This window comes from Metarhizium brunneum, chromosome 4 (genome assembly GCF_013426205.1).
Source record: "Metarhizium brunneum chromosome 4, complete sequence".
NCBI lineage: Eukaryota > Fungi > Ascomycota > Sordariomycetes > Hypocreales > Clavicipitaceae > Metarhizium > Metarhizium brunneum.
Window position 1 is genome coordinate 1,857,783 of NC_089425.1, and position 22,435 is coordinate 1,880,217.

At 52.8% G+C, this 22,435-nt stretch overlaps 7 protein-coding genes across 7 annotated transcripts; all 7 read left to right on the forward strand.

Moving 5' to 3' along the window:
• Positions 1-844: 844 nt before the first annotated feature.
• On the forward strand, positions 845-1,666 carry vti1 (Vesicle transport v-SNARE protein vti1; the record flags this gene model as incomplete). The annotated part of the gene is made up of 3 exons (XM_014690361.2): positions 845-1,024; positions 1,094-1,506; positions 1,579-1,666. The coding sequence occupies 3 exons, from the start codon at positions 845-847 to the stop codon at positions 1,664-1,666; spliced, it is 681 nt and encodes a 226-aa protein (XP_014545847.2).
• A 765-nt stretch (positions 1,667-2,431) lies between these two features.
• On the forward strand, positions 2,432-4,294 carry sum2 (the record flags this gene model as incomplete). The annotated part of the gene is made up of 4 exons (XM_014690360.1): positions 2,432-2,448; positions 2,505-2,540; positions 2,602-2,842; positions 3,047-4,294. 4 exons carry the CDS (start codon positions 2,432-2,434, stop codon positions 4,292-4,294), a joined length of 1,542 nt encoding a protein of 513 aa, XP_014545846.1.
• Positions 4,295-5,429: 1,135 nt separating this feature from the next.
• Positions 5,430-7,676, forward strand: rqc1 (Ribosome quality control complex subunit 1; the record flags this gene model as incomplete). The annotated part of the gene is made up of 2 exons (XM_014690359.1): positions 5,430-6,312; positions 6,436-7,676. The coding sequence occupies 2 exons, from the start codon at positions 5,430-5,432 to the stop codon at positions 7,674-7,676; spliced, it is 2,124 nt and encodes a 707-aa protein (XP_014545845.1).
• A 6,232-nt stretch (positions 7,677-13,908) lies between these two features.
• Positions 13,909-16,468, forward strand: lepB_4 (Transcription factor lepE; the record flags this gene model as incomplete). Its single annotated transcript, XM_066130966.1, has 3 exons — positions 13,909-14,194; positions 14,294-14,628; positions 14,723-16,468. The coding sequence occupies 3 exons, from the start codon at positions 13,909-13,911 to the stop codon at positions 16,466-16,468; spliced, it is 2,367 nt and encodes a 788-aa protein (XP_065987217.1).
• Positions 16,469-18,074: 1,606 nt separating this feature from the next.
• On the forward strand, positions 18,075-19,454 carry SCP2_0 (Non-specific lipid-transfer protein; the record flags this gene model as incomplete). The annotated part of the gene is made up of 1 exon (XM_014690357.1): positions 18,075-19,454. The coding sequence occupies one exon, from the start codon at positions 18,075-18,077 to the stop codon at positions 19,452-19,454; it is 1,380 nt and encodes a 459-aa protein (XP_014545843.1).
• A 678-nt stretch (positions 19,455-20,132) lies between these two features.
• On the forward strand, positions 20,133-21,029 carry G6M90_00g072210 (uncharacterized protein; the record flags this gene model as incomplete). Its single annotated transcript, XM_014690356.1, has 1 exon — positions 20,133-21,029. The coding sequence occupies one exon, from the start codon at positions 20,133-20,135 to the stop codon at positions 21,027-21,029; it is 897 nt and encodes a 298-aa protein (XP_014545842.1).
• An 883-nt stretch (positions 21,030-21,912) lies between these two features.
• Positions 21,913-22,230, forward strand: ATX1 (Metal homeostasis factor ATX1; the record flags this gene model as incomplete). Its single annotated transcript, XM_014690355.1, has 2 exons — positions 21,913-22,003; positions 22,064-22,230. 2 exons carry the CDS (start codon positions 21,913-21,915, stop codon positions 22,228-22,230), a joined length of 258 nt encoding a protein of 85 aa, XP_014545841.1.
• Positions 22,231-22,435: the final 205 nt, after the last annotated feature.

The following is a 22,435-nucleotide window of genomic DNA, read 5'->3' on the forward strand; positions in this document are numbered from 1 at the left end:
AACACTCAACGTCGATCCAACCAACCCGACCGACATGGAACCAGAAAGCCCACGTGAACCGCATGCCCACACACCCCCGCGCGCGTTGGCCCACGTTTTGCCCAGACACCAGCGCCCAGCGCCTATTGACCTCAAACCCCAACAAACATGTCTAGTCGTTTCAACAAAGGACAACTGGAGAGCGCTACAGTTTTGGCAAGGCGCGGGCGCGCACCCCCTTCCCTGACAAAGGCCGCCTGGTTGAGCTACAGTCACACACAGCTTCAGGACCTTACGGACGGCGGAGAGGGCATGTCGAGCACTCAACGGGATCGGCCAACGTCGGTACGAGTCGCCAATTCTTGAAAGCGCCGTGCAAGAAAAATATAAATATTATCCTACATCAATCTGCCCGGTTAATACAACTACGTGCCATTGTGACAAAAGTCACGACACTCAGCCTGTTTTCTTCGTCCGGGGAATTTCAACTTTTGTGAAGAGAAAGGAAGAAAAAGTAGAAATCGTTCTGTACTGCAGCGCCAATTAAAGCCGGCCAGCAAGTGCACGGACCATGCCCGATGCGGCGCCTCACGTGAACGGTTGAGCTTTGGGGCTGCATGTGGCATTAACGAGATGCCTGTGACATCGAAGATCGGGGGGTTTCTTGCTTAGCTGACGACGACAAAGACGAATGCGACCGACGACGGCAAACTCTTTTCTTCCAACCACTGGAATCAACACGCATAGTAACTAATAAGCTTTCCCCTATTTGTCGCTTCGGCCCGATACTCCTTTTGCTGTCTGCATTCCGGTCTTTTAGGTTGCCTCTCATACTCGCCTCGCCGTTCAACGCAATTCCGCCAACATGTCTAACCCTCTCGACACCGAGGCTGGCTCTGAGCTGTTCAGCTCCTACGAAGCAGAGCTTAAGCTTGTACAGGCCGATCTTCTACAGAAACTGGATCAAATCCCAGAGTTGTCAGGGGATCCCCGCAAAAATGCAGTGTCTCAAGCCGAGCGAGCTTTGGAGGAAGCAGAGGAGCTTGTTCGTCTGTCCACTGTACCCTGGTGTTTGTTTTTCCTTGACAATCAACAGAATCTAACCGTATCATAGTTGGGATCTATGCGCCTAGAGAAACAAAACATTCCAACATCCTCACGAGCCAAGGTCAATCAACGATTCCGCAACTACGAGCAAGATGTCGACTCCCAGCGCCGGAAGCTGAAGTCCTTCTCTAATGATCACCAAGGATATGCATCACGATACAGAGATGAGCCTGAGGGCTCAGCAGATGCTCATCTTGAGCAACGCCAGCAGTTGCTCTCCGGCACGGACCGTCTCGATCGAAGCACCCAGAGGCTAAAGGCTAGTCAGCAATTGGCGTATGAAACAGAGGCCATCGGAGCTAGCACACTAGCCGACCTGTCATCTCAGCGCGAGAGAATTCAGCAGACGCATGAGACCTTGCTCAATAGTGAAGGCTACGTCGACAGGAGTGTAAAGACGTTGCGGGGGATGGCTCGCAGGTAATGGAGATTTCTTGAGAGCCCTTGCCTGAACGTACAGTGTGCATCAGAGCTAACAGCGAGACTTTTCAGGATGGCTACGAATAAAATAATTACAATTGCCATTATCACTGTTCTCGTGCTTTTGATTATCGCAGTCATCATCAGCAAGTTCAGGTGATTTGTGTTTTAGCAGTTTGGAGTTCGGGTCATGCATATGGCGACGCTGGCTTTGCCTGTTTGTTATTCATGTAATGGTATCCCTTTTTGTTTGTGGAGCCGTAGTGGTTATCCCCGTGGTATTGGCCGCTTTGGAGTGACAGGAGCTAGACTTTGATACGAATACAGCGAGTAGTTGGCCCGTCATTTGACTGCACAAGGATATCATCCACCGTCTCCCATCCAGCTGACACAAAGTCATGTAGTTATGGACAGCCCTGCCCTGTCAAACAGCTTAATGCCAAAGCCTTCGGATGAATACGGCAAGAATTACAATGCTCCAGCCATTTCATCCAATACTCTAACACAAACCCTCCGGCAACAGCAGTTGGTTAGGAGAGCAAAGCAGGAAGCGAGTTAAAGCATATAGGGTAGCTGACTTTACAAAGTGCGAGGTGGCACACTGCTACTCCGTGGCAGATCCTCTGTGTGGGGCTTTGCCGAACAAATCCCGTTGTACAACCGACCACAGGCTGTGCCGGGGAGCTCCCAACCTCTTCGCGAGGCGGAATTCACCACACAAACCTTTCCCTGCACAAACCATCTTCCCTCAACTCCACACGCCTACTGCATCACGTCGTCGCGCGCCTCCCTCTCCAAGCGTCGACTCTCTCTCCCTCTAGCTCTCAGTACACTGTACTGCAGACAATTTACGGCTGTCATCTGCAATTTCTCCTTCCTCCTTCCCCGCAGCTTGCTACGTGCTTAACGTGGCGGTTTTGCAGCCATGTCTGAATTCTTAGGGTACGCCAGAGCAAATTTTGCGTCTTGACCACGTACCTCCTCTGACGGTATCTTAGCTCTCGCATCTCACTGATATCCAAGAGCGACATTCGGTAAGTTCCCAAGCCTATCCATTGGGCTTGTTGCGACGTGACTCGCTGACCGGTACTGCAGCTATGCTGGAACTCTACATGAAATCAACTCGGATGAGTCTACGGTATCCCTCGAAAATGTTCGTTCTTTCGGCACCGAGGGCCGAAGGGGAAGACCCGAGGAGGAGGTTTCCCCGTCTGACCAAGTGTATGAGTACATTGTGTTTCGTGGCAGTGACGTAAAGGATCTGCGAATCGAAGAACATCCTGGTATCAAGGAGACAAAACCTCCCGCCATACCAGATGACCCAGCCATTGTCGGGGTAAGTACAGCACATCGCATTGAGATCCCCTCCTAGTCCATTGTGTGATGAAATATTTGCGGATGTAAACATTTGTCATATCGGAAAGCGCAAAAAACAATGTCGAGATTTCCGTTGCCTTCCTTCTGATCTTGGGACAATTTTTCCTTTACTTTTTATTCAAACCCGTATTTGCCATGAAGCGAAGCTGACCAGCATATTAAGGCTCGAGCTAGAGATGTTCAGCAACCACAACAACCCTCGAATGGAGGGTTCCAACCTCCCTACCCTCCCCAAAACAACTTCTATGGCGGACCGCCACCACCCAACTCTTGGGGTCGCGGTGGCGGTCCTGGCCCTATGCCAGGCCCTGGCTTTGCCGGAGTACCTTACCCTCCGCCTCCGGGATGGTTACCTCCTGGTCAAGGATTCCCGCCAGGTCCAGGACCCTGGAGCAACCCTCAGTTTCCTGGTGGCCCTGGCGGTCCTCCAGGACCAGATGTAGCCCAAAGGGGCCTGCCATCTGGCCCGTCGCAGGATGTCAAATCAGGCACAAGTGCAGATCCAGCGAAAACATCTGGCCCCGTACCGACTGAACCAAAGTCTCTTGCCCAAGGTGGACGACAACCTGCCAATGCACCAAATCCACCGGTAGATTCCAAACCCTCAGCTGAGGAAGTAAAGGCTGTTGCCACGAACCTAAGCAATGGCTCTGCATCCGCCAAGAACAAGGCACATACACGGCCCACACCTGTTGTTCCCCTTACGGGCAATGCTTCGAAACCTTTTCAACTTCCCAATACTGGGAAACCAGCTCCTTCTGCCAGTGCAAGGACTGCCTCAACTGCGGCACCTGCTAGTGTTGAAGATGCCACTAGTGCCGCCCGGGCTGCAGTTGCCGTTGCAATGGCCCAGCTTGGCAATAGTGGAAGTACCGCCATGGACAATCTGACGAGCAAAGTCAACGAGATGAGAGTCCACGCCAACAGGGGAACGTCTAGCAGCCGTGGCCGTGGGCGAGGCGGGCGACAAGGAGCTGCAAAGGTTGAAGTCCCTGACTCTGATTTCGATTTCGCTCAGTCTAATGCGAAGTTCAACAAGGAGGATATTGTCAAGGAGGCTATTGCTAGTGGCGATGTAATCGAATCTCCAAGCGAGACTGTTATCAAAGAACCTGAGACACACCCAGGTAATACTGATCCGTACAACAAGTCAAGATCATTCTTCGACAACATCTCTAGCGAATCTAGAGAGAGAGCCGAAAACGGTGGCCAGAAACCTGGTGGGCGAGAGTGGCGAGGAGAGGAACAGCGCAAAAATATGGAAACTTTCGGCCAGGGTAGCGTTGATGGTGGATACCGCAACTACCGTGGCCGCGGACGAGGCCGTGGAGGCCGTGGCAGAGGAGGATATGGCCGAGGCGGACGTGGTGGTAACCGCCCACAATATCCGGCGACTGTCGCCGACCAGTAAAGACGAAGCAGGACGGCGAGACCTGCCCATGACGATGACTGGGCTATTAATAGCCGCCTTCCATCTATTATCAACGACATGAACATTCTACAACCTTTGGGAAGCATTCTGGACGCTCTATGATCTGAACAAATGCACATATTCTCTTGTGTCTCATTCGTGCCTTGATTCTTTCTTTCTTTTCATCATCCGGGTCTGTAATAGTGTAACAACATATTTGGGATCTTTCTAAGGCGCACCGTGGCTCAAGCGACTAGGTGCAGGGTGCGCATGTCTTTTTAGGCGGCAGTGGGACATGGAAAAAATGATGTTCTTCATGGAAGATCAAACAAGCAATGGGAGTTTGGATTTGGATTTACGCAAGGGATGAGGGGGCAGGTTAACGTGAAACATGACGCACGCTGCATGGCTGGAAAGACGATTACTTCCTTTTAGTTTTTGATACTCTTCACAAAGCGGGATTGCAGGCTGACATCTTCAATGACGTCAAAGCCAAAAGTGTAAACCAATGGTCCGTGACCTCTAAATTTGGAAAATGCGCTTGATTCAAAATAGTGCTGGGCTTCTCACAACTGGAAGGATTGGCCACTATCAGAGAATATGACTATCGAGCTCAAGTTGTGAATCCAGAAGCATGTGCATGTGAATGTGATTATCCTGGACAAAGATTAGACTCTTAGCATGACCTCGCCATGCGTCGGACATGCTGGTAATGATTAGATGTACAAAAGATGAAATGGTATGAGTTGTTGCAGCCGTGGCCCTGGGGCACTTTGTGGGTGAACAAAGGCAAACATCGAAGGAGCCCGTACAATTCAGGATCGTTATTTGGTTGCGTCTTCTTTTTGAAGGCGGCAGGAGTTGGTGTGTGGTGGACAGAAACCCCACCAGACAAGCTCGGCGTGACACAAAACTGCTCCGAAGTGCCACATCAAGGTGATTAAGCATGATTGGGTTGAACATGGCCAACTTGCTTGCCCTTCGACGCACTTCCGCTTCTATTGTCGCCCATCCGTCAAACTTGTGTGTGAATGCAGCCAGTCTATCGGCATTGGATCTATCTTGCGTCTGATATCTGGCCGCAGTCATCGAATTTGCAACTACGACCCGAGCAACAGGCAGGCTGCACTGCGCCATGTCGAGTAGACAGCTACGCAAGCTCCAGCAGCAAAAAGAGCTGGAGAGAGCTCAACTAAATACCCAAGAGGACCCCGAGGGGGGCGAATATGTCGAAGAGCCTGCCAAAGCGGCGCCCAGGCCACGCCCGAACCTGTTCGCAGCCTTGGGAGGCGAGGATAACGACGAAGAGGAGGAGAAGGAGGAGGACAACGGCGTGCCGTTAATGGAACCGCCAGAATTGCCTACAGCCGAACCAGCTCCTAGCGACCCGAAAAAGAGCAGGAAGAGAAAGAAGAAGAGTAAAAAGGCCAAGACTGCCGCTACGACCCAGGCAGCTCATGAAAACGCCAAGGAGGACGAGGACGAGGACGAGATTGACAAGGCCATCAAGGAGCTCAAACTTGGCGATTCGAAGATGAATTCTGGTTTCGGGAAAGATAAGCCAGACAGCGAAGCGATAGGGCCACGGAAGCGAATGAATGAGCTGCTATCCATCAACCCGTACCACCTGAAAGCCATCAACGAAATGCGCAACCTATTCGGCCGCGAGGTCATCGAGTCCGCCAACGCAGAGGAGCAGCAAGAGCAGCAGAACCGCAGAAGGCGGCAGCATGTGTCCCGACAAGTTGATCTGGAGACGTATCTGCGAGAACCGCCTGGCGCCAAGAAGCTGCCTGAAGTATCGCTACGACGGAATATATTTGTGCAGGGCAAGGATCACTGGCCACGCCAGTCGGCGGGCGGTTTGACCATGAAGGAGATTGGCAAGTCGGACGATGGATTGTCGACTGAATACGCGTATCTTCACGATGACAATTATGATTCCGTGCAACGGGTTTTCTGGGCCTTGGTGCAAGTCGGAGATCCAATGCGCATGGTGCATTTGCTCAAGGAAGCTCGTAAGTACAAATCTTTGATGGCATATTTCTTTATTTCCATACTATTATTTATTTATTTCTTCCCCTGAAGTTTTCACCATTGGAGAGGAAAACAAAGCTAATATGAGTGGATTTCTTGTGCAGCATATCATGTTTCAACACTACTCCAAGTCAGCAGTGTAGCAAAGCAGGACCAAAATATGGCGTTGGCGGCGGAACTTTGCGAACGAGCGCTATTCACCTTTGGGAGAGTAACCACATCTGCATTTCGCCAAGATATCGAGCACGGCCGTGCTCGTTTTGACTTTAAACGCCCGGAGAATCGCCAGTTCTGGCTTGCCGGGTTTCACTACCTGCGCAGCTTGATACGAAAAGGCACTTTTCGGACGGCTCTTGAATGGGCCAAGCTGCTGTATTCTTTGGATCCTGTGGATCCATACGCAATGAGACACTATATTCACTTGCTGGCTCTGCGAGCCCACGAGTCAAGGTGGTTGATTGACTTCACCAAGCAAATGGAGCTTGTTGCAGATCACCCAGACATTGTCTATCTGCGACAAAGCCTCGTGCTCGCCAAGCTCCAGATCAACGACGGACGCGGGGCTCGGCAAATTCTCCAACATGGGATTAAGACGGTGCCCTGGCTGTATTGCGCCTTGTTCCAGGAGCTAAATCTCGATGCACCGCCTTCCATATGGGGCATCAGCGCAGACTCGGATTCCCGAAAGTTCTGGGTGAAATTGTACATTCACCAGACCAGGGATCTGTGGAACAATGCCCAGGCCACGGCGTTGTTGCAACAAGTAGCCAAGGATCTGGAAAAGGTGGACGTGGCGTCTCTTCCTTTGCAAGACCCGGTCGTCGATCGCGGCGTGACGAGATTAGCCTACCTCGAGGGTCAAACGGCACTGCTTGCCGTGGCGCCGCGGGATCTGTTGGATGCACAGCCAAATTACGAATTTGATCCCTTGCCGCCACTGCTGGAGCAGAATGTTTTCACGGCGCAAAGTGCACGACTACCTTGGGGACAGGCTGGGGGCAGTCACGACGAGGAGGATGAGCACGGGGGCCACGGCCGTGTTGCAGATCTAGTGGCTCGCATGCAAAATCAGCTGGCTCAGCGAGGCGTGGCGCCAGGGGGAGGAATGATGGGCATGATGAACAATGCCGTGGAAGAGGACGATGACGATGCCGATGACGATGACGATGAAATCAGGGCGCTGAGAGAGGCAGATGATGAAGAGTTGATGAGGGACATGGAGGCCTACGTGAGTTGGGGTAGAGAGCAGGGCATTCTGGGCCCATTGATGCAGATGCTGGGCCACCTGGGCGTTGGTCGACGGGCTAATGACGAGGGAGACGATGATGAAGAGGATGCGCGATAGGAGGAGACAGGCACGAAGCGGCTGTTGAAAAGGCACTTGTTGTGTATGCTAGGAGTTGCAATAGTGGTATGATTCCAACTTTGGGCTTGGGATCATCACGGCGTCTGCAGGATGAAACAAGACCCGAATTGAAGGCCAGAGAAGGGTCTCTACGGAGTACGACGACAAGATCTACCGGGCATATCGCAACATGCCAGGGCCCACAATCATGCAGTAACCCCAAGACAGCAGAGGAGCGTTGCACTACAACAGTTGCACTCGTGGAACGAAACATGTTCAGGTTAGATCCCGATGCCTAGCCAACAAGCACATCCCTGGCATTTAACATTGCGCCGTGCGAAAACATGGGTTCGGATTCTCGCCGATGCCTGAGCGGATCCCCCACAACCCGCACTAAAAATGCCTGAACAAAAAGGAAAGAAAAAAAAGCTAAAACCCATGGCCATGCGCTGCTCCCAGCTTCCGGACAAAGAAAACATGACACACATGATTGTACATATGTACAGCTGGTTTGGTGGGGGAAAAGACAACACACAGACAAGGGCACGAGACTGGTCTAGAAGATGCATATCCCGGATGACGGCGGGGGCAAGTGTAGTACTACCATCTGATAATATTACCCTGTACTCCGTACTCCCTACCCAAGGTGGCATTCCTTCCCTCTCTTCCGTGTCTGCCCTCGGCAAAAAGGGTATTTCCGGGCAAATTAGGCGACGGAGAGTCCGAATGCCTCCATTCGAACATGGGAGAAAACATGGATATATGATTCGTGCGGCAGAGACTGGCGTCCTGTTCCGAGACATTGTGGGCTAATTTTTTCTAAGAAAAAAAAAGCGCAAAACGCCATTCTTTTTCCTCACAGAATCGAGGGGCTCAGAGCCAATCCGTAATAAGCGGTTGATTAGACATTCTCGGCTAATATGCGACTGGCTGACAGGAGGCTGTCTAAGTATAGCAACCGAGAATGAAGGAAAATGAGGAACAGCAAAACGGCTTCATGCAGATCAGGATAAAGATGTACATATGTACGTATGTATGTATTCTGACGGGGTTGGCATCGGCAGTGGACTGGGGCTGTCGTGATGGGAGGCGTACAGGGTATTTCTGACAACTTTCGTCATTCGCTGCACGTACATAGGAGGAGCGATTTGGAACATCCAGTCGGCAATGACATCGACTTTCCCAAGCTCCATTCGCCGTGGGGCATATCTACTAGTTCCATGGCCTCGCCAAGGTCTGGTCGTTCTTATGCCACTGGCCTGGCCATCGGAATCTGCTCCATCAATCAGGTCGCACTGGCTGCCAACTTGAGTAGAGCAATTGGCTATCCCACAGATGCCTGACGTTCGATGCTACTGCTCCAACACGAATGCACTCGGCTTCGGGTCAGTGTCGGTCGAGGTAGTACCAGCTCGGAGTCAAATTTGGCAGCACGGGCGCACGGGCTGCAGCAACATGCGCGTTTACAACACCTGCATTGCCCAACCATGCGACCGGTACAAACATCTGTCATTTTGGCTCGTGTCTGTGTAAGCGTTACCTGTACTCCGTAGGTGGCCACACAAACGGCCATCATGCATATGGAGACATGGATTTCACCTCGTTCATTTACGGCCGAGTCGGACGAGACTGGTGGCGGGGCGGAAGCTTCTGACACAACCAGCAGCGCTAACACAGTCTTGTGTGGTGGTGTTGACGGAGCTGGCTGTTGTTACACGGTATCCCTGAACTTGTTGCATCGAGGGACGGAGGACGGTGCCGGTAGCTTGGAGAGGGCAATGACGGACGAGCTCATGTATGACATATAGTCCATGTTCTTTGTGGAATAGACGCAACCACGGCCAACTACACGCAGCCAGTCAATAGTGCCGACCATTCGTTGTTTTGCGGTTCGCCGAAGGCCCCTGTGGTGAAATCTTCCATGCAGATCGAATTGTTTCCACTTTCCGCCATTCAATCCGTCGTACGGAGTACAAGGACGAGAGCGAGTGGCAGGAAGGACATGCCAGGACAGTGCCTGAGAAGACACATCAATGTCTAGTTGTCCCCTCTTGACCCCACAAGTAGCGACTGGTCATTTTCCGACACCGAGGCTCGAGACAGAATGTCCAAGGACAGCTGAGTGCACTTGTACGGAGTCGTAGCACTACTATGTATGTATAATAGTTGTGATATATGCCGTGTCTCAAGGTCCGCGTCCTGGGGTCGAGCTCCAGCGGGGTCGATACAGCAATGAGTCGTGCTTCAAGACCTCCAGGTCACCACCACCCGCCGAGCCTGATTCCACAACACACCATGGCGATTGCTCGTTTACGGGAACTCCCGCATTTTTCGAAACAACCACCTTGGTGACGGCTTCTTTAAGCGGCTACAACATTACTCCGGTGGTAGTGAGGATTTGAAGTGGTGACATCCATGCCCAAATCCAGAAAGCGATCTACCGAGTGCCGAGTTTGAAACGCATAAATGGATGTGCTATGGTAGACTCCTCACGTCGACTTGGTGGTAACATCGCTTGCTATGCCCTTGTTAGGCGGTAATCAGTTCATGTAAGCTTCTGGTGTGGCCCTGTAATAAGAAGGCATGACAGGGAATACGTGCCCTTGGATGGGCGGAAAACTTCGCATCACTGGCGGAAAGCTTGTTTTGTTATCGGTGGTCCGCGGTACATATGCACACCTTCGCATCTGGGAGGTCAGTGTCTCCACGACTCTTAAACGTCTTGGGCTGCGCCCTGACGGGCCAGGTCATGTTGTTATGTAGGCCTCTTCGGGTACGATTTCACAAAGAATGCCAGAAACAAGACGCGCGTCGTGCTGTTTTGCCGACCAGGATACCGAGTAGTGCTCCGGACACATCGACCGCTTCCAACGGCGATTCGAAGAACGAGCCTGCCATGAAGACGAAAACAAATAGATCAGAAGTATGTACTCCGTACTCCGTACCATGTGGCTCGGGTCCCCTTGGCCGCCTGGCAGCTCCTTCACATCCATCCCATGCAGAATCCCTGGACACCCTGGGGGCCATGCGGCGGCGGGGTTTCCCTGCCCAAAGCTGTCCAATCTAGTGGCTGCACCAGGGTTGTGATGGGGAGCTTGGCGTAAGGGGGAGGACAATGGGTTCAGACCTGATCACGATACACCGTGAACGAGTTGTACCGACGGACGGGCACGGGGAACAGCAAGGCGTAGCCTGCCAGGGTTTGACCATTGAATGTCTGCGGAAGATGACCCATCACTGCCACCCTTGCCCCAAGCGCGCGAGAGCCGACCGACTGCCTGCTCGCCTTGGCCCGGTTGACTGGCTTCCATGGCTTCCAGGTACTTTTGATAATCCGACAAATGGAGCGGCAGGGTCAGTCTGAACACTGGAGTATACTTGTGGATATACGGAATACAGCTGAGGCAATAGCGGTGGGCAAATATGTAGTACTTTTTGCCTTCCCCTGCACTTCATAAAGGCGCTTGAGGCACCTTTGGAATCCAACACGTCGTATTCCAAACAAGTATGTGGCTGGCCTGTGATGCAAGTTTCGCAATGATCAGAGAAGATATGGATTTTGCCACACTCCTGCAAGTGTCTCTCACCACTGACCTAACTCCGCGGTTAGTGGCTTTCTGCTGCATCTTCAAACAGGGGTGAACCCCCGACCGATTCGGCCGAGGCGCTGGTTGTGCAGTCCTGGGGCCCAGTACTCCGTAGTAGCAATACTAATAGTACCACTGCCCATTTGAGGTCAACTCAGTGCCATGACAAGACGATGCGATACGCTTTTGAAAGAGTGCCATCATGGCCGCAGGTCCGCCAATTTGCACACCCTCTTCAGTTGGAAAGAAGCACCAATGGTCCCTTGGCTGCATGAGCTGGAAATATGACACCATGTGTAGTTCGGTTTGGAATGGCGCTTGAAATGCAGCTTGGGAACACCAAAAACTCAGCTCATCATCAGCGTTGGCTAGCAGTGGCGTGTCTGAGGTCGGTTCAGTAACTTACTTGGCTGTTGGTAGTCCCTTGCACACCGTCGACGTATTGAATCATTTGCCCCTCTTTCTTTCCTTGTCTCCCTCTCTCTCTCTCTCTCCTCTCTCTCTATGTGTGTGTGTGTGTGTGCACGGCCCATATCTGAAATGGAAGTCTCCGTTCTGATCCACGCAACCTCTCCCCTGAGGGTAGCAGTTGTCCATAAGGAACCACTTGGGCAGTGGAAACTTGAAACTATGTTATGGTCTCCCATCGCGTCATTTATCAACCCAAACTGAAATGCGCAGGTCGTAAATGTCAGTTGCGTGACAGGTGGCACAATAGCCATAATTGCGCTTCGTAGCGATGCGCAAACCCGTTCTGTGATTTGGCGGGGTCTCGATATAATTTAGGACTTTTTGTCCCAGCAAATTCGGCCATTGCCTACGGTACACCATTCACCTCTTTCTGCTCTTAGCTATGAGGTAGTTAGGGACGGTCTTGACCACCCGGTGCCAGAGAGTGACTCAAGGGGGCGCAGATACTTATTGCATCCCGCTGTACGGAGTACCAGCTATGTGATGGCCTCGAGGCTACTGTTTGTAGGGTGTCAGTAGTGTCCATACCGAACAAGAAACGAGTGCGATACGTCCCTGGGTGCCTAATTACTAACATCTCCTGGAACTCCAGTCGACGCCTCCCCAAAAAACAAGGCCGGCTCCCCGTTTTCCAATCTCCATTCTCTCGGCCGTTCATCACCAGTTGGTACCCACACGCCGCCCACCAGGTTAGGCCACCCCGAGAGGAGTGGAGAGAGACAGGAGGAAGCTGGGACAAAACGAAAAGCCCTCCGATAATATTTCTCCGTAATCCGTATAATTGTGCAGACTAGCCCAAAGACCGGAGAAGGGTACCCAAGGTTAATGAAGTGGATAGCACGGAGCAATGCGACGCAGGGCGGACATGGCCTGGCTTGCCTGATGTGATGTGAGGGACATTGGTTTGTGTGCGTGACTTTTGTCATCATGATGTACCCGCGCTTTGCCCCTGTATTTTGGACCAGACCGGACCAGACTTGGGCAAGTGCACACCAGAGCAGCAGAGCAGCCAGCTGCCATTACTACTACCAGTTTGCCAGTCACATACGGAGTACCCAGGTATCTACATGTATGGCCCGGTGTACTATGCGCCGCGCCTGCCTTGCTTCCTCAGTGACCCCGTCAGCTCGTGCATCGACTCCAGTATCGTACGCACTCGGTTCAACGGGACTCCCTCGTCCCTCCTCTCCTCACCTTGACCCATTCCCAAAAGCCACATTTATCAAAGCCCACTTTTCACTTTCCCTGCTTGGGAATTGCTTCCGACAACCTGCAGCTGCAGCCTGATGGCCGGCTTTGTTCTGCGATCCTTGTCCACCCTAGCCCTTAACTAATACTACTACGTATCCTCTTCCCCCCATCTTCATACATACATACATACATACATACATACATACTGTCGAGCTTCCAGACGCATGTTGGCTGCCGTCTGTTGTGCGAGGACTCCGTGCGTGCATCGCCATATCGGCCGCTTTCTCTCTCTCGGCCGACAAGACTTGGTGCGTTGGCCGGAGCCTTGCACAAAGTTTCAACGTTGTGCTTGTTTCCTCCGTCCTAGCGCGGGCCGCCTCAAACATTGTAGCTGATCCCTACTCGGCACAACAATTGCGCCCAATTGAACCTGGTCCGGCTGTGCCCACCGGAGGTGTGGCCACCCTGATCTGCACAGACTTGGCGAGCCCCCAAGCCTCCTCAGCGCTTGCCAGTTTCCTGTGCTGCGCTTCGATCTCTTCTCATTCTACTACGTACTACGAACACATGTTTGACGTCTGTTCCTCGAGCATGGCATGATTCCACGAGCATCTCAAATCCAGCGGAGCAAAACGCTTGGCCCAGTGACTTGACGAGGCTTTGGACCAAACAACAACACCCCGCGAGCAGACCCCAGTGCTTTTGTCACGCATCGTGGGGGACTCGCCCTGCATCGCTCCTTGGTTTTGACTGGCTACTCTGCGGCTCTGTTCTAGCTTTTCTCCTTCATCTTTCGTCTTGCTTGCATACCGAATTGCAGAACCTGCCCGGATGACAATGACCCGCGTCTTGCCCCCACGACTGCAATATCCGACACCTGCAAATTGACCTCATCCCACCCTCCGACTCCGAATACGACCCATCCTCGATTTTCGGATGATAGCGGCATTTGTCATCTAAAAGCGCAAAGCATTTCCACTACAATGCATTCATTCCCGACACCGGCGGATGGTGCTGGAGCAGCCTCTATACTTCATCAACCGCCGTCGGTGGGCTCTAATACCAGCTCGTTTGACAACACTTCAACACAAGTACTGCGAACACCGCCGCAGCAGCATATTGTTCACACTCCTCCCCAGGGAATCAATGCCCAGCCACTAGGAATATCACAACAGCAGCAGCAGCAACAGCAGCAACAACAACAATCACAACAGCAAAGGAGTGTAAAGCGACCAAGGCCAGTCAAGTCTTGTACCGAATGCCGAAAACGTAAATTGCGATGCGACCGACTTCTACCCTGCTCCCAGTGCCAAAAATCCAGTCGCATCTGTAAATATGCGGCCGACCACGACCCGGCTAACTTGTCAGACGGCTCTGACACTGAACCCGTGGATACGAATCGCCCTAATAAACGAAGCTGCCCTCCCGGTACAACCAATTCGAACAACGCTTCAAACAATGAAATCGCGACAACGCCTGTCAAGAATGGCGGATCGCCCGGCATGCCGATGCTTGAGGAATTGACTTTGCGGATGGACCGGCTAGAGAGGCATATGCAAGGCCGTAGTCCTGCACTAACAGACACCAGCGGCGGCAGGATTTTGTATGCGGCCACCGACACTGTCAGGGGACTGACAGTCAAACGTGGTGGTACAGCGACTCGATTCTTTGGCCAACACAACCCACGGGTTATGCTTAATGTGGTAGGTGGCCCTTTGTGCTATCATTCCCCTGCAGACATGTTGCGTGGTTGACGTGCAGTCCAAATTACTAACTTTTGCTTCCTTCTCACATTAGTTTCCTGAGGCACGAGCGTACTTAATGGGGCACCATCAAAGTCATGCTTCGGATAACCTATTGAGGAGCTTTGGCTTGTTACATAAACATCGGCAAGATGAGCTACACCTCGCTTTGAAACCAATCACGGTATTTGTCGATTCCATGATGCCGGTGCAGAAGCGTATGACAGATATCCTCCCCAAAAAGGATATATGCGACCAACTTGTCACCGTGTATTTCGATACCTCAGAGTCGATTTACCGAATTCTCCATACGAGAGCTTTTTACGATGCATACAACGCGTATTGGGATGGTAAAATGCAGTCTGAGTTCTTCTTGCCACAACTGCTTTGCGTTTTATCCGTTGCCTCTCGGTTTGAGACAAAGTCGAGAGGAATGGGCCACGAACGCAGTGAGGGAGTTCATATTCCAACTGCATGTGCTCTGGTACAAAGCTGGCTTGATAGTCTCAAAGGAAAGCAGCTCGTCGACATCAATACTGTCCAAGTGCAAATTCTACTGATACATGCATCAAGAATGATCACGCCTCGACTACAAGACTCGTGGAACAAGCTTGGGTATGTCTTACGGCTTGCGATGAGCATGGGCATGCATCGAGATCCTTCTGAGAGCGACCAGCGCATCCCAGTCTTCTGGGGAGAGATACGGCGGAGGCTGTGGTTTACCTTGGCAGACATGGACCTGCATATGTCGATCGCCTGCAATATGCCTTCCCTGCTTCGTGATGGGGACTTCACCTGCAAGCCGCCCCGAAATCTCGACGACTCTGAATTGTTTCCAGGAATGCAAGAACTCCCTGCTATGCGACCGATTGACCAGGTGACCGATAATCAAATGCAGGTATATGCCGCTATAACACTGGCGGTTCGCATGAGAGTGGCGCCTCTTGTTAATCGGATTGATTCCATCCGCGACTATTCAGAAGTTTTGGACATCGGAACCAAGTTGGAGCGTTTTCTTGATGACATCAATCATATATATCCACGACAAGGATCCTATAGCGCCGCGCAGAAAAGCAAGCAATGGAGAAGCCGCGTGATTCTCGATATGCATGTGAGACGGCCGCTTCTAGCGCTCTACCGTCCTCTGGCACTTGGCGCTGCAGATGTCCCAGCAGAAATATCACGATCATTTTTGAAGTCGTCGATGGTGATATTGAAATACCTTGATGAGTTGGATCCAATACAACCCCAATTTCATGTCGTGGCAGAGATGTATCATCAAATTCTAAAGCCAGATATCATCTACTGTTCACTGAGCGTCTGTTACTATATCCAGTCCGCTGTCCGCCAGAATTCGGATTCGCTAGTGTTTAACCAACATAGCGGCGCATGCCTGTCAGGTGGTCATGGAGAAGACCTTTCACTTGCGTCTGCAGAAACTGTGGTGCCCTGGTCCCCTGCACGCCTGGTTTCCACAGTGCAGGAGAGTCTGGAGCTACTCATCAAGTATATGGGTGGAGGTGATACCAAGGATATATTATGTCTGGCCACGATATTAGAGACAGTCAAAACTGCCGAGCCCAGTGTTCAAGAGGTGACACGGAACCTGTATGCTGTGTTAGACAGTTGCCTAAGATCGTCAAACATATCACAGGAAAAGTTTCGGGCTTTTTCTAGTGATCAATACGGCACCGATTCATACATGCACGGCCAAATGACCTACGGATACGCCAACAGTGTGGGCTCGGGAGGGTCGGCTAACAATGCTGCGAGCTGGATTTTATGGGACGGATGGGAATGATGCGAGAGCATTTTGGCGTTTTAGATGAGAGAATCTCGCGGAGCGAATTTGATGAGCTTACGGCGTTTTGCGACTTGTTGTGCTGGTATATGCACAATTTTCGGTAGCACTGGGATTTACCTTGTTTAGGGGGGTGGCATGATTTTTACTTTTGAGATCTGGGACAATGAGTGTAGCCATTCATGCATTGTTATTCTGGTTATGATGCGGAGATTGGCCATATCCAATCTGATATATGGGTAGGAGTGAGAGATGTTTTGGAACGTGGTTGCATGGCGTACCATGGCGCTGGTGTGTTCAAAACACTTGTTGGGTGAGGAAGTAAACGAGCAGCAGCTCGGAGCGGGAAGCCATCAGAGCTTATATTAGGCGACACGATAAATCTATGCCAGAAGTCACTCGTATGACTGGAAAGCATATTCTTTGTCACCTGATAATATCTAACCGTGGCTGATCTTGTGGTGCATGTTCTCTGCCTGTTCTTGCAGTCCTTACGGCAAATGCTGACCGCCTCGCCGCGCGGGCCAACGCAAACGGCAGTCCGCTCTGTGGTACAACCCGGCCGACATGCAAGTTGCGTTCGGAGCCGTACATAATCTCGGCCGTGTTGCAGGACATGACGGCGCCGGATGTGGGGCGCCTCCGAGGGCGTTGATGCAAGTGATGCGCAAGAAGCGAGGGGAGGGTCCAATGCTGTCTATTAACAGCTCTCTATTTTTTTTTAAAGGAAGAACTATAATATGACTCGATTTAATACAGATATGCGATTATGCTGACAAGCTTTTCGGCCTTGGTGTAGTGGTTGTTGGTCTCATGGGATGGCAGGCGGCAGCACCACCGAGAGCGTTTGTCCGAGGGTCCGGCGGTACTGTGGTGCTGGTGGTGGGATGGGTGAGAAGGGCAGCTGACTCAGCTGGGTGCTCGGTTACTACGGGAGTGGCCAGAGCCTCCCCCGCCTTTGGGGCTCCAAGCCTCGGCTACCGCGGGAGGGATGAGGCAAGAACCAAGTCCGTTTAGTGTCTGGTGTGTCAGGAGTTGGACCTTGGACCTTGAATCGCAGAGCGGGAGAACGCCCCAGGCTCAGGTGGAGCGTAGGCGTTCTTGTCGCCGCACAATTGACCTCGGCACTTGCCCTTCCCACTGACTGCTGTTGCAGGCGAATGAATGACTACGGAGTCTCAGTTTGGCCCGCAGCGTCTGCTGGAGGCCAAGTTAGGCAATCATAGCGGACGCTCCTACCCAGGTTGATCCAGCTGTCGGCTCCCCGCATTCAATGCCCGAATTCCGCGCCAGGGGGGGCCTCCAGAGTCCAGACATGCCCCTTCCACATGCAAAGCCGTGACATCCATCACCCGCCGCATTTTTGATAAATAGAAACCTCATCCGTCAGTGGCATCACTGTAGTTTTTTATGCAATAATTTACTTTTTTCTGGCTTCAGCTTCAGCAACGTTGCATTTTACTCTTCCTTCTTTAATCCATCATAACGTCAATCGTCGTCCAAGGGATCTCTCCCTAACTTGCCATCGTCGCCGACACTCCGAGAACTCGCCTTCTTTGGACAAATACACATACCCACAACACAGACACCACAACCACTCGTCAAAATGCCTGCCAAGCAAAAGTCGCCTGTCTACGTCCTGGGCGTGGGCATGACCAAGTTCATCAAGCCCCGAGGCCTGGTGGACTACACTGAGCTCGGATTCGAAGCTGGTATAAAGGCTCTCCTCGACGCTCAGATTAACTACGACGATGTCGACCAAGGCGTCGCCTGCTACTGCTACGGCGACAGCACCTGCGGTCAGCGTGTCTTTTACCAATTTGGCATGACCAAGATTCCCGTCTACAACGTCAACAACAACTGCTCCACTGGCAGCACTGGACTGGCCATGGCCCGTACCTTCATCGCGAGCGGTGCTGCCAACTGCGTCATGGTTGTGGGCTTCGAGAAGATGATGGCTGGTAGCTTGCAGAGCTTCTGGAACGACCGCGAGAACCCCATCGGCACCACTGTCAACATGATGGTTGAAACCCGGGGATTCGAACCCGCCCCCGGCGCGGCTCAGATGTTCGGCAACGCTGGCCGCGAATACATAGAGAAGTATGGTGCCAAGCCCGAGGACTTTGCTGAGATTGCTCGTGTCAACCACGCCCACTCTCCCAAGAATCCCTACTCGCAGTTCCAGCAGGTCTATACCCTCGACCAGATTATGCAGGCACCCAAGATCTTCGACCCTCTCACCAAGCTTCAGTGCTGCCCTACCTCCGATGGAGGCGCTGCTGCCATCCTCGTCTCCCAGGAGTTCCTTGATGCCCGCCCTCACCTCAAGGCTCAGGCCGTCGAGGTTGCTGGGCAGTGCCTGGCCACTGATGCTCCCAGCCTGTTTTCCCGCAGCTCCATTGACCTGATGGGCTATGAGATGACCCAGCACGCTGTAAAGACAGCCATGGGCGAGGCCGGCATCACCCCCAAAGACGTGCAGGTTGTCGAGCTGCACGACTGCTTCAGTGCCAACGAGATGGTTGTCATTGATGCCCTCGGTCTTAGTGAGAAGGGCAAGGCCCACGAGCTCGTCCGCCGCGGCGACATCACCTACGGCGGCAAGTACGTCATCAACCCCTCTGGCGGTCTCATCTCCAAGGGCCACCCTCTGGGCGCCACGGGTATTGCGCAGTGTGCCGAGCTTGTCTGGCATCTGCGTGGATGGGCCAACAACCGCGCAGCTCCCAACACCACGTACTGCCTGCAGCACAACCTGGGCCTCGGTGGTGCCGTTGTCGTGACCGTCTATCGCCGTGCGGATGGCAAGGCTGCTCCCGAGCTGGACAATGCAGCCGTTGGCAAGTCCAACGGCCTCGGCTACAACCCGGCAGTCGAAGCCAAGGGCTTCACCAAGGACCAGGCTGCCGCTGTTCGTAGCAAGACTGCCTCTAGCGACTGGGCCCTGTCGGACACTCAGGAGAAGGTTCTCCAGGCTCAGCTGTAAGGGAAAAAAAAACTAGCATATGTTGGAAATGGATGATACTTGAGAATCAAAATGGGAGATATGGGATATGCATGTGGAATTTCATTTGTTTTATGAATTGTACCAATAGCAATTTCTTCATCACTGATGAGTTGAGTATAATGATGGCATTGATTTTTGGCGTGCTGGACGGGAAGTCAACAGCCAAAGTTTATGCCGTCGTTTGAGAATATAGCGTTGAACTTTGGTATCATAATCTACGTCTTGACTAAGTTGCCCTGGTGAAGAGTGATGCGGAGCTTGCGCGTGTTGCCATACCGTTTGCGCATACTGAGGTAATACTCATTGCCCGTGGTTTAGGTACCTAAGTACTTAAGTAGTAGTAGTAGTGACGATGGTCAGAGACAGACGACAAAAAGTGGGTGTGGCGTCCGGTATTTTTTATCCTTGCCGCTGGTGGAAACTCTAATCCCACAGCTTAGATACCAGCTTTCCATGCGGCATCTGCATCCTTTTCCCTCTTCATCATCCCTCATCACCATTCTACAAGTGACGAGAATTTCATTCTTCACCTACTAGCATTGCCACAGTCGCATTGATTGCGGGGGGCGCGGGCAATTGTCGCCTAAGTAGCATTTGGCCGAACTTTCGCAGTACGCGTCACGAGGGGCACTTCTTCGCTTAACGCGTCTCTCTCTCATGGCGGCCACGACCTTCCACCGGTTCGCGCGCCTTCCCGCCGAGCTTCGGCGCCAGATATACGTCGAGCACTTGAGTCCTCTGGACGCGCCCGCCGTGTATCTGTACAACAAGAACCTTGTCCTGCGCTACCTCGACCCCGATAGCGAGGATGAGCGGTACGCGGGGATATCTCACGAGCCACGCGTGCAGGTCAAGACGCCGGCGCTGGTCCACGTCAACGTGGAGGCTCGCGCGGTGACCATGTCGTGGGCGCGCACGCACGACATCTCCCTTGGTTTCCGCAGGGAAACAAAGGGCCACGTGTTTTCCCGGCCTTGGGATCCGACGCGTGACACGCTCTACGTTTCCAGGGACAAGTGGGAGGAGTTTTGCGAGCTGCCGTGGGAGTCGAAGGGCGTTGAGGAGATGTCGGCCAAGGTGCGACACCTGGCCCTTCCTGCGTTCACGGCGTACTACAGCTTCAACGAGCTGGGGAATTACGTGATGCAGTGGTTTCCGAGCCTCGAGGTGCTGAGCTCAGTATGGGGGCCCTTGCCTGAACTCAAGTACTCGCGGACCAAGAGGGTTTCGAGGAGGCAGCTGCTGGCGGCGGGGGCGACGGACGACGACGGCACGGATACGGGCGTTGATCCTCTGACGGGGGATAGGGAGGAGCGGATTGCGGCCGAGATCCAGCCTATGTGGGAGCTGGTGAGGGAGACCAAGGACGTGGTGAGGATGTGTGTGCTGGATCCTTTGGACGAGACGGAGAGCTGGGAGGAGGGCGAACTGCAGATGTGGATGGAGGAGCTGGCGGACGCCTTGTTGACGACTGAGCTGCCAGAAAATGTGTATGATGTGGAGGGGCAGAAGTATTCGATTGAGTTTCGTCCGGTGAGGGCTGTGAAAGGGTAGTTTGGACTGGGATGCGAGGCGGGCGGCATGGCCGTTTGTTTGTTTCATGTATTGTACTCCGTACTTGGTGGTTATACGTACGTGGGCATGCAAAGGCTGGGCCAAAGCGAGTGGTGGCCTGGTTGGTTGTTGGGACTTTGGCGCAGGGTGGTTTTGTGTGTGCCGACCGACGTGAGCAAGTTTGAGCTCATATCCAAGACAGCAGCAGCAGCAGCAGCGTCACAGGGGGGATGCTGCCCATGGGCAGAAACAGACGGATGGATATTCATTTACCTGTTTCAGGCCTCGGGCGCCATCGGGAGCAATGACCTTGAAGGCGATATGTTATGCGCGGCGGGCGTCAGCATGATGGGCCTGCGATGGTACTCGGCCCGTTCCGGTCGATCTGGGCGCATGATGCAGGATGGCATTCGCATGGACGTGACAATGGTTGTCAAGGTGAAACGAAGCTGTTTTGAGAAGCATCCCAGACCGGGTGTTGAGACGGAAATATATCCGACGCTGTCACGGAGCAAGTGAGCACGTTTCAAGAAGGTGCACATGTGTGTGATATGTATGATACATATTAGCGTGAGGTTGCGTGCTGCCTTCTGTCTCGTTCCATCTGGTGCCCGCGGTGCCTTGCTGTGGCTGCACGTGGCTGCGTCCTTTTCGCGGGGCCCATACTTTGGCCTCGTCCAGAAACGTCTGGTCCATTATTATTAATGCCATGCTCCCGCCGCCGTTCGCTCCATGACATGTCCTTCTCTGCATGTATTAAAAACGCCCGTGATCCTGCCCTTCTCTGGACGACAACCGGCCGACGAAATTTCCCCTTTCCCGCAAACTTGCACGCCCTCTGTCATACGTACCCTTCTTGTCCGCGCATCTCCCACCGGCCATCATGTCCAACCTACACACCTACGAGTTCAACGTCGCCATGAGCTGCGGCGGCTGCTCCGGAGCTATTGACCGTGTTCTGAAGAAGCTGGATGGTAAGTACGCCGTCTTGATGCGGCCACGCACGATTGCCTTGTACTGACGGCGGGACGCAGGTGTCGAAAGCTACGAAGTCTCCCTCGAGAATCAGACTGCCAAGGTCGTCACTGGCCTGCCCTACGAAACCGTCCTGACCAAGATTGCAAAGACGGGCAAGACGGTCAAGTCGGCCACGGCTGACGGCGTTGAGCAGTCGGTTGACATCCCTGCTGTTGCTGCCTAGATGTCTCCCGCTGGTTGCTAGGTCTTTTGCCGTTGAGGCGGAGGGACCTTGATGAAGATGAAAATCGAGGGGGCGAGAGTAACTTGTTATCATCGCGGGCTGATTTGGGCGCAAAAAGGATAGGAGGATTACTGCATTTTTTATGAGCGAATCGTTCAGAGAAGTGGGTGGATTTGATAAGGCCATTTCTCATCAAACGTGATGC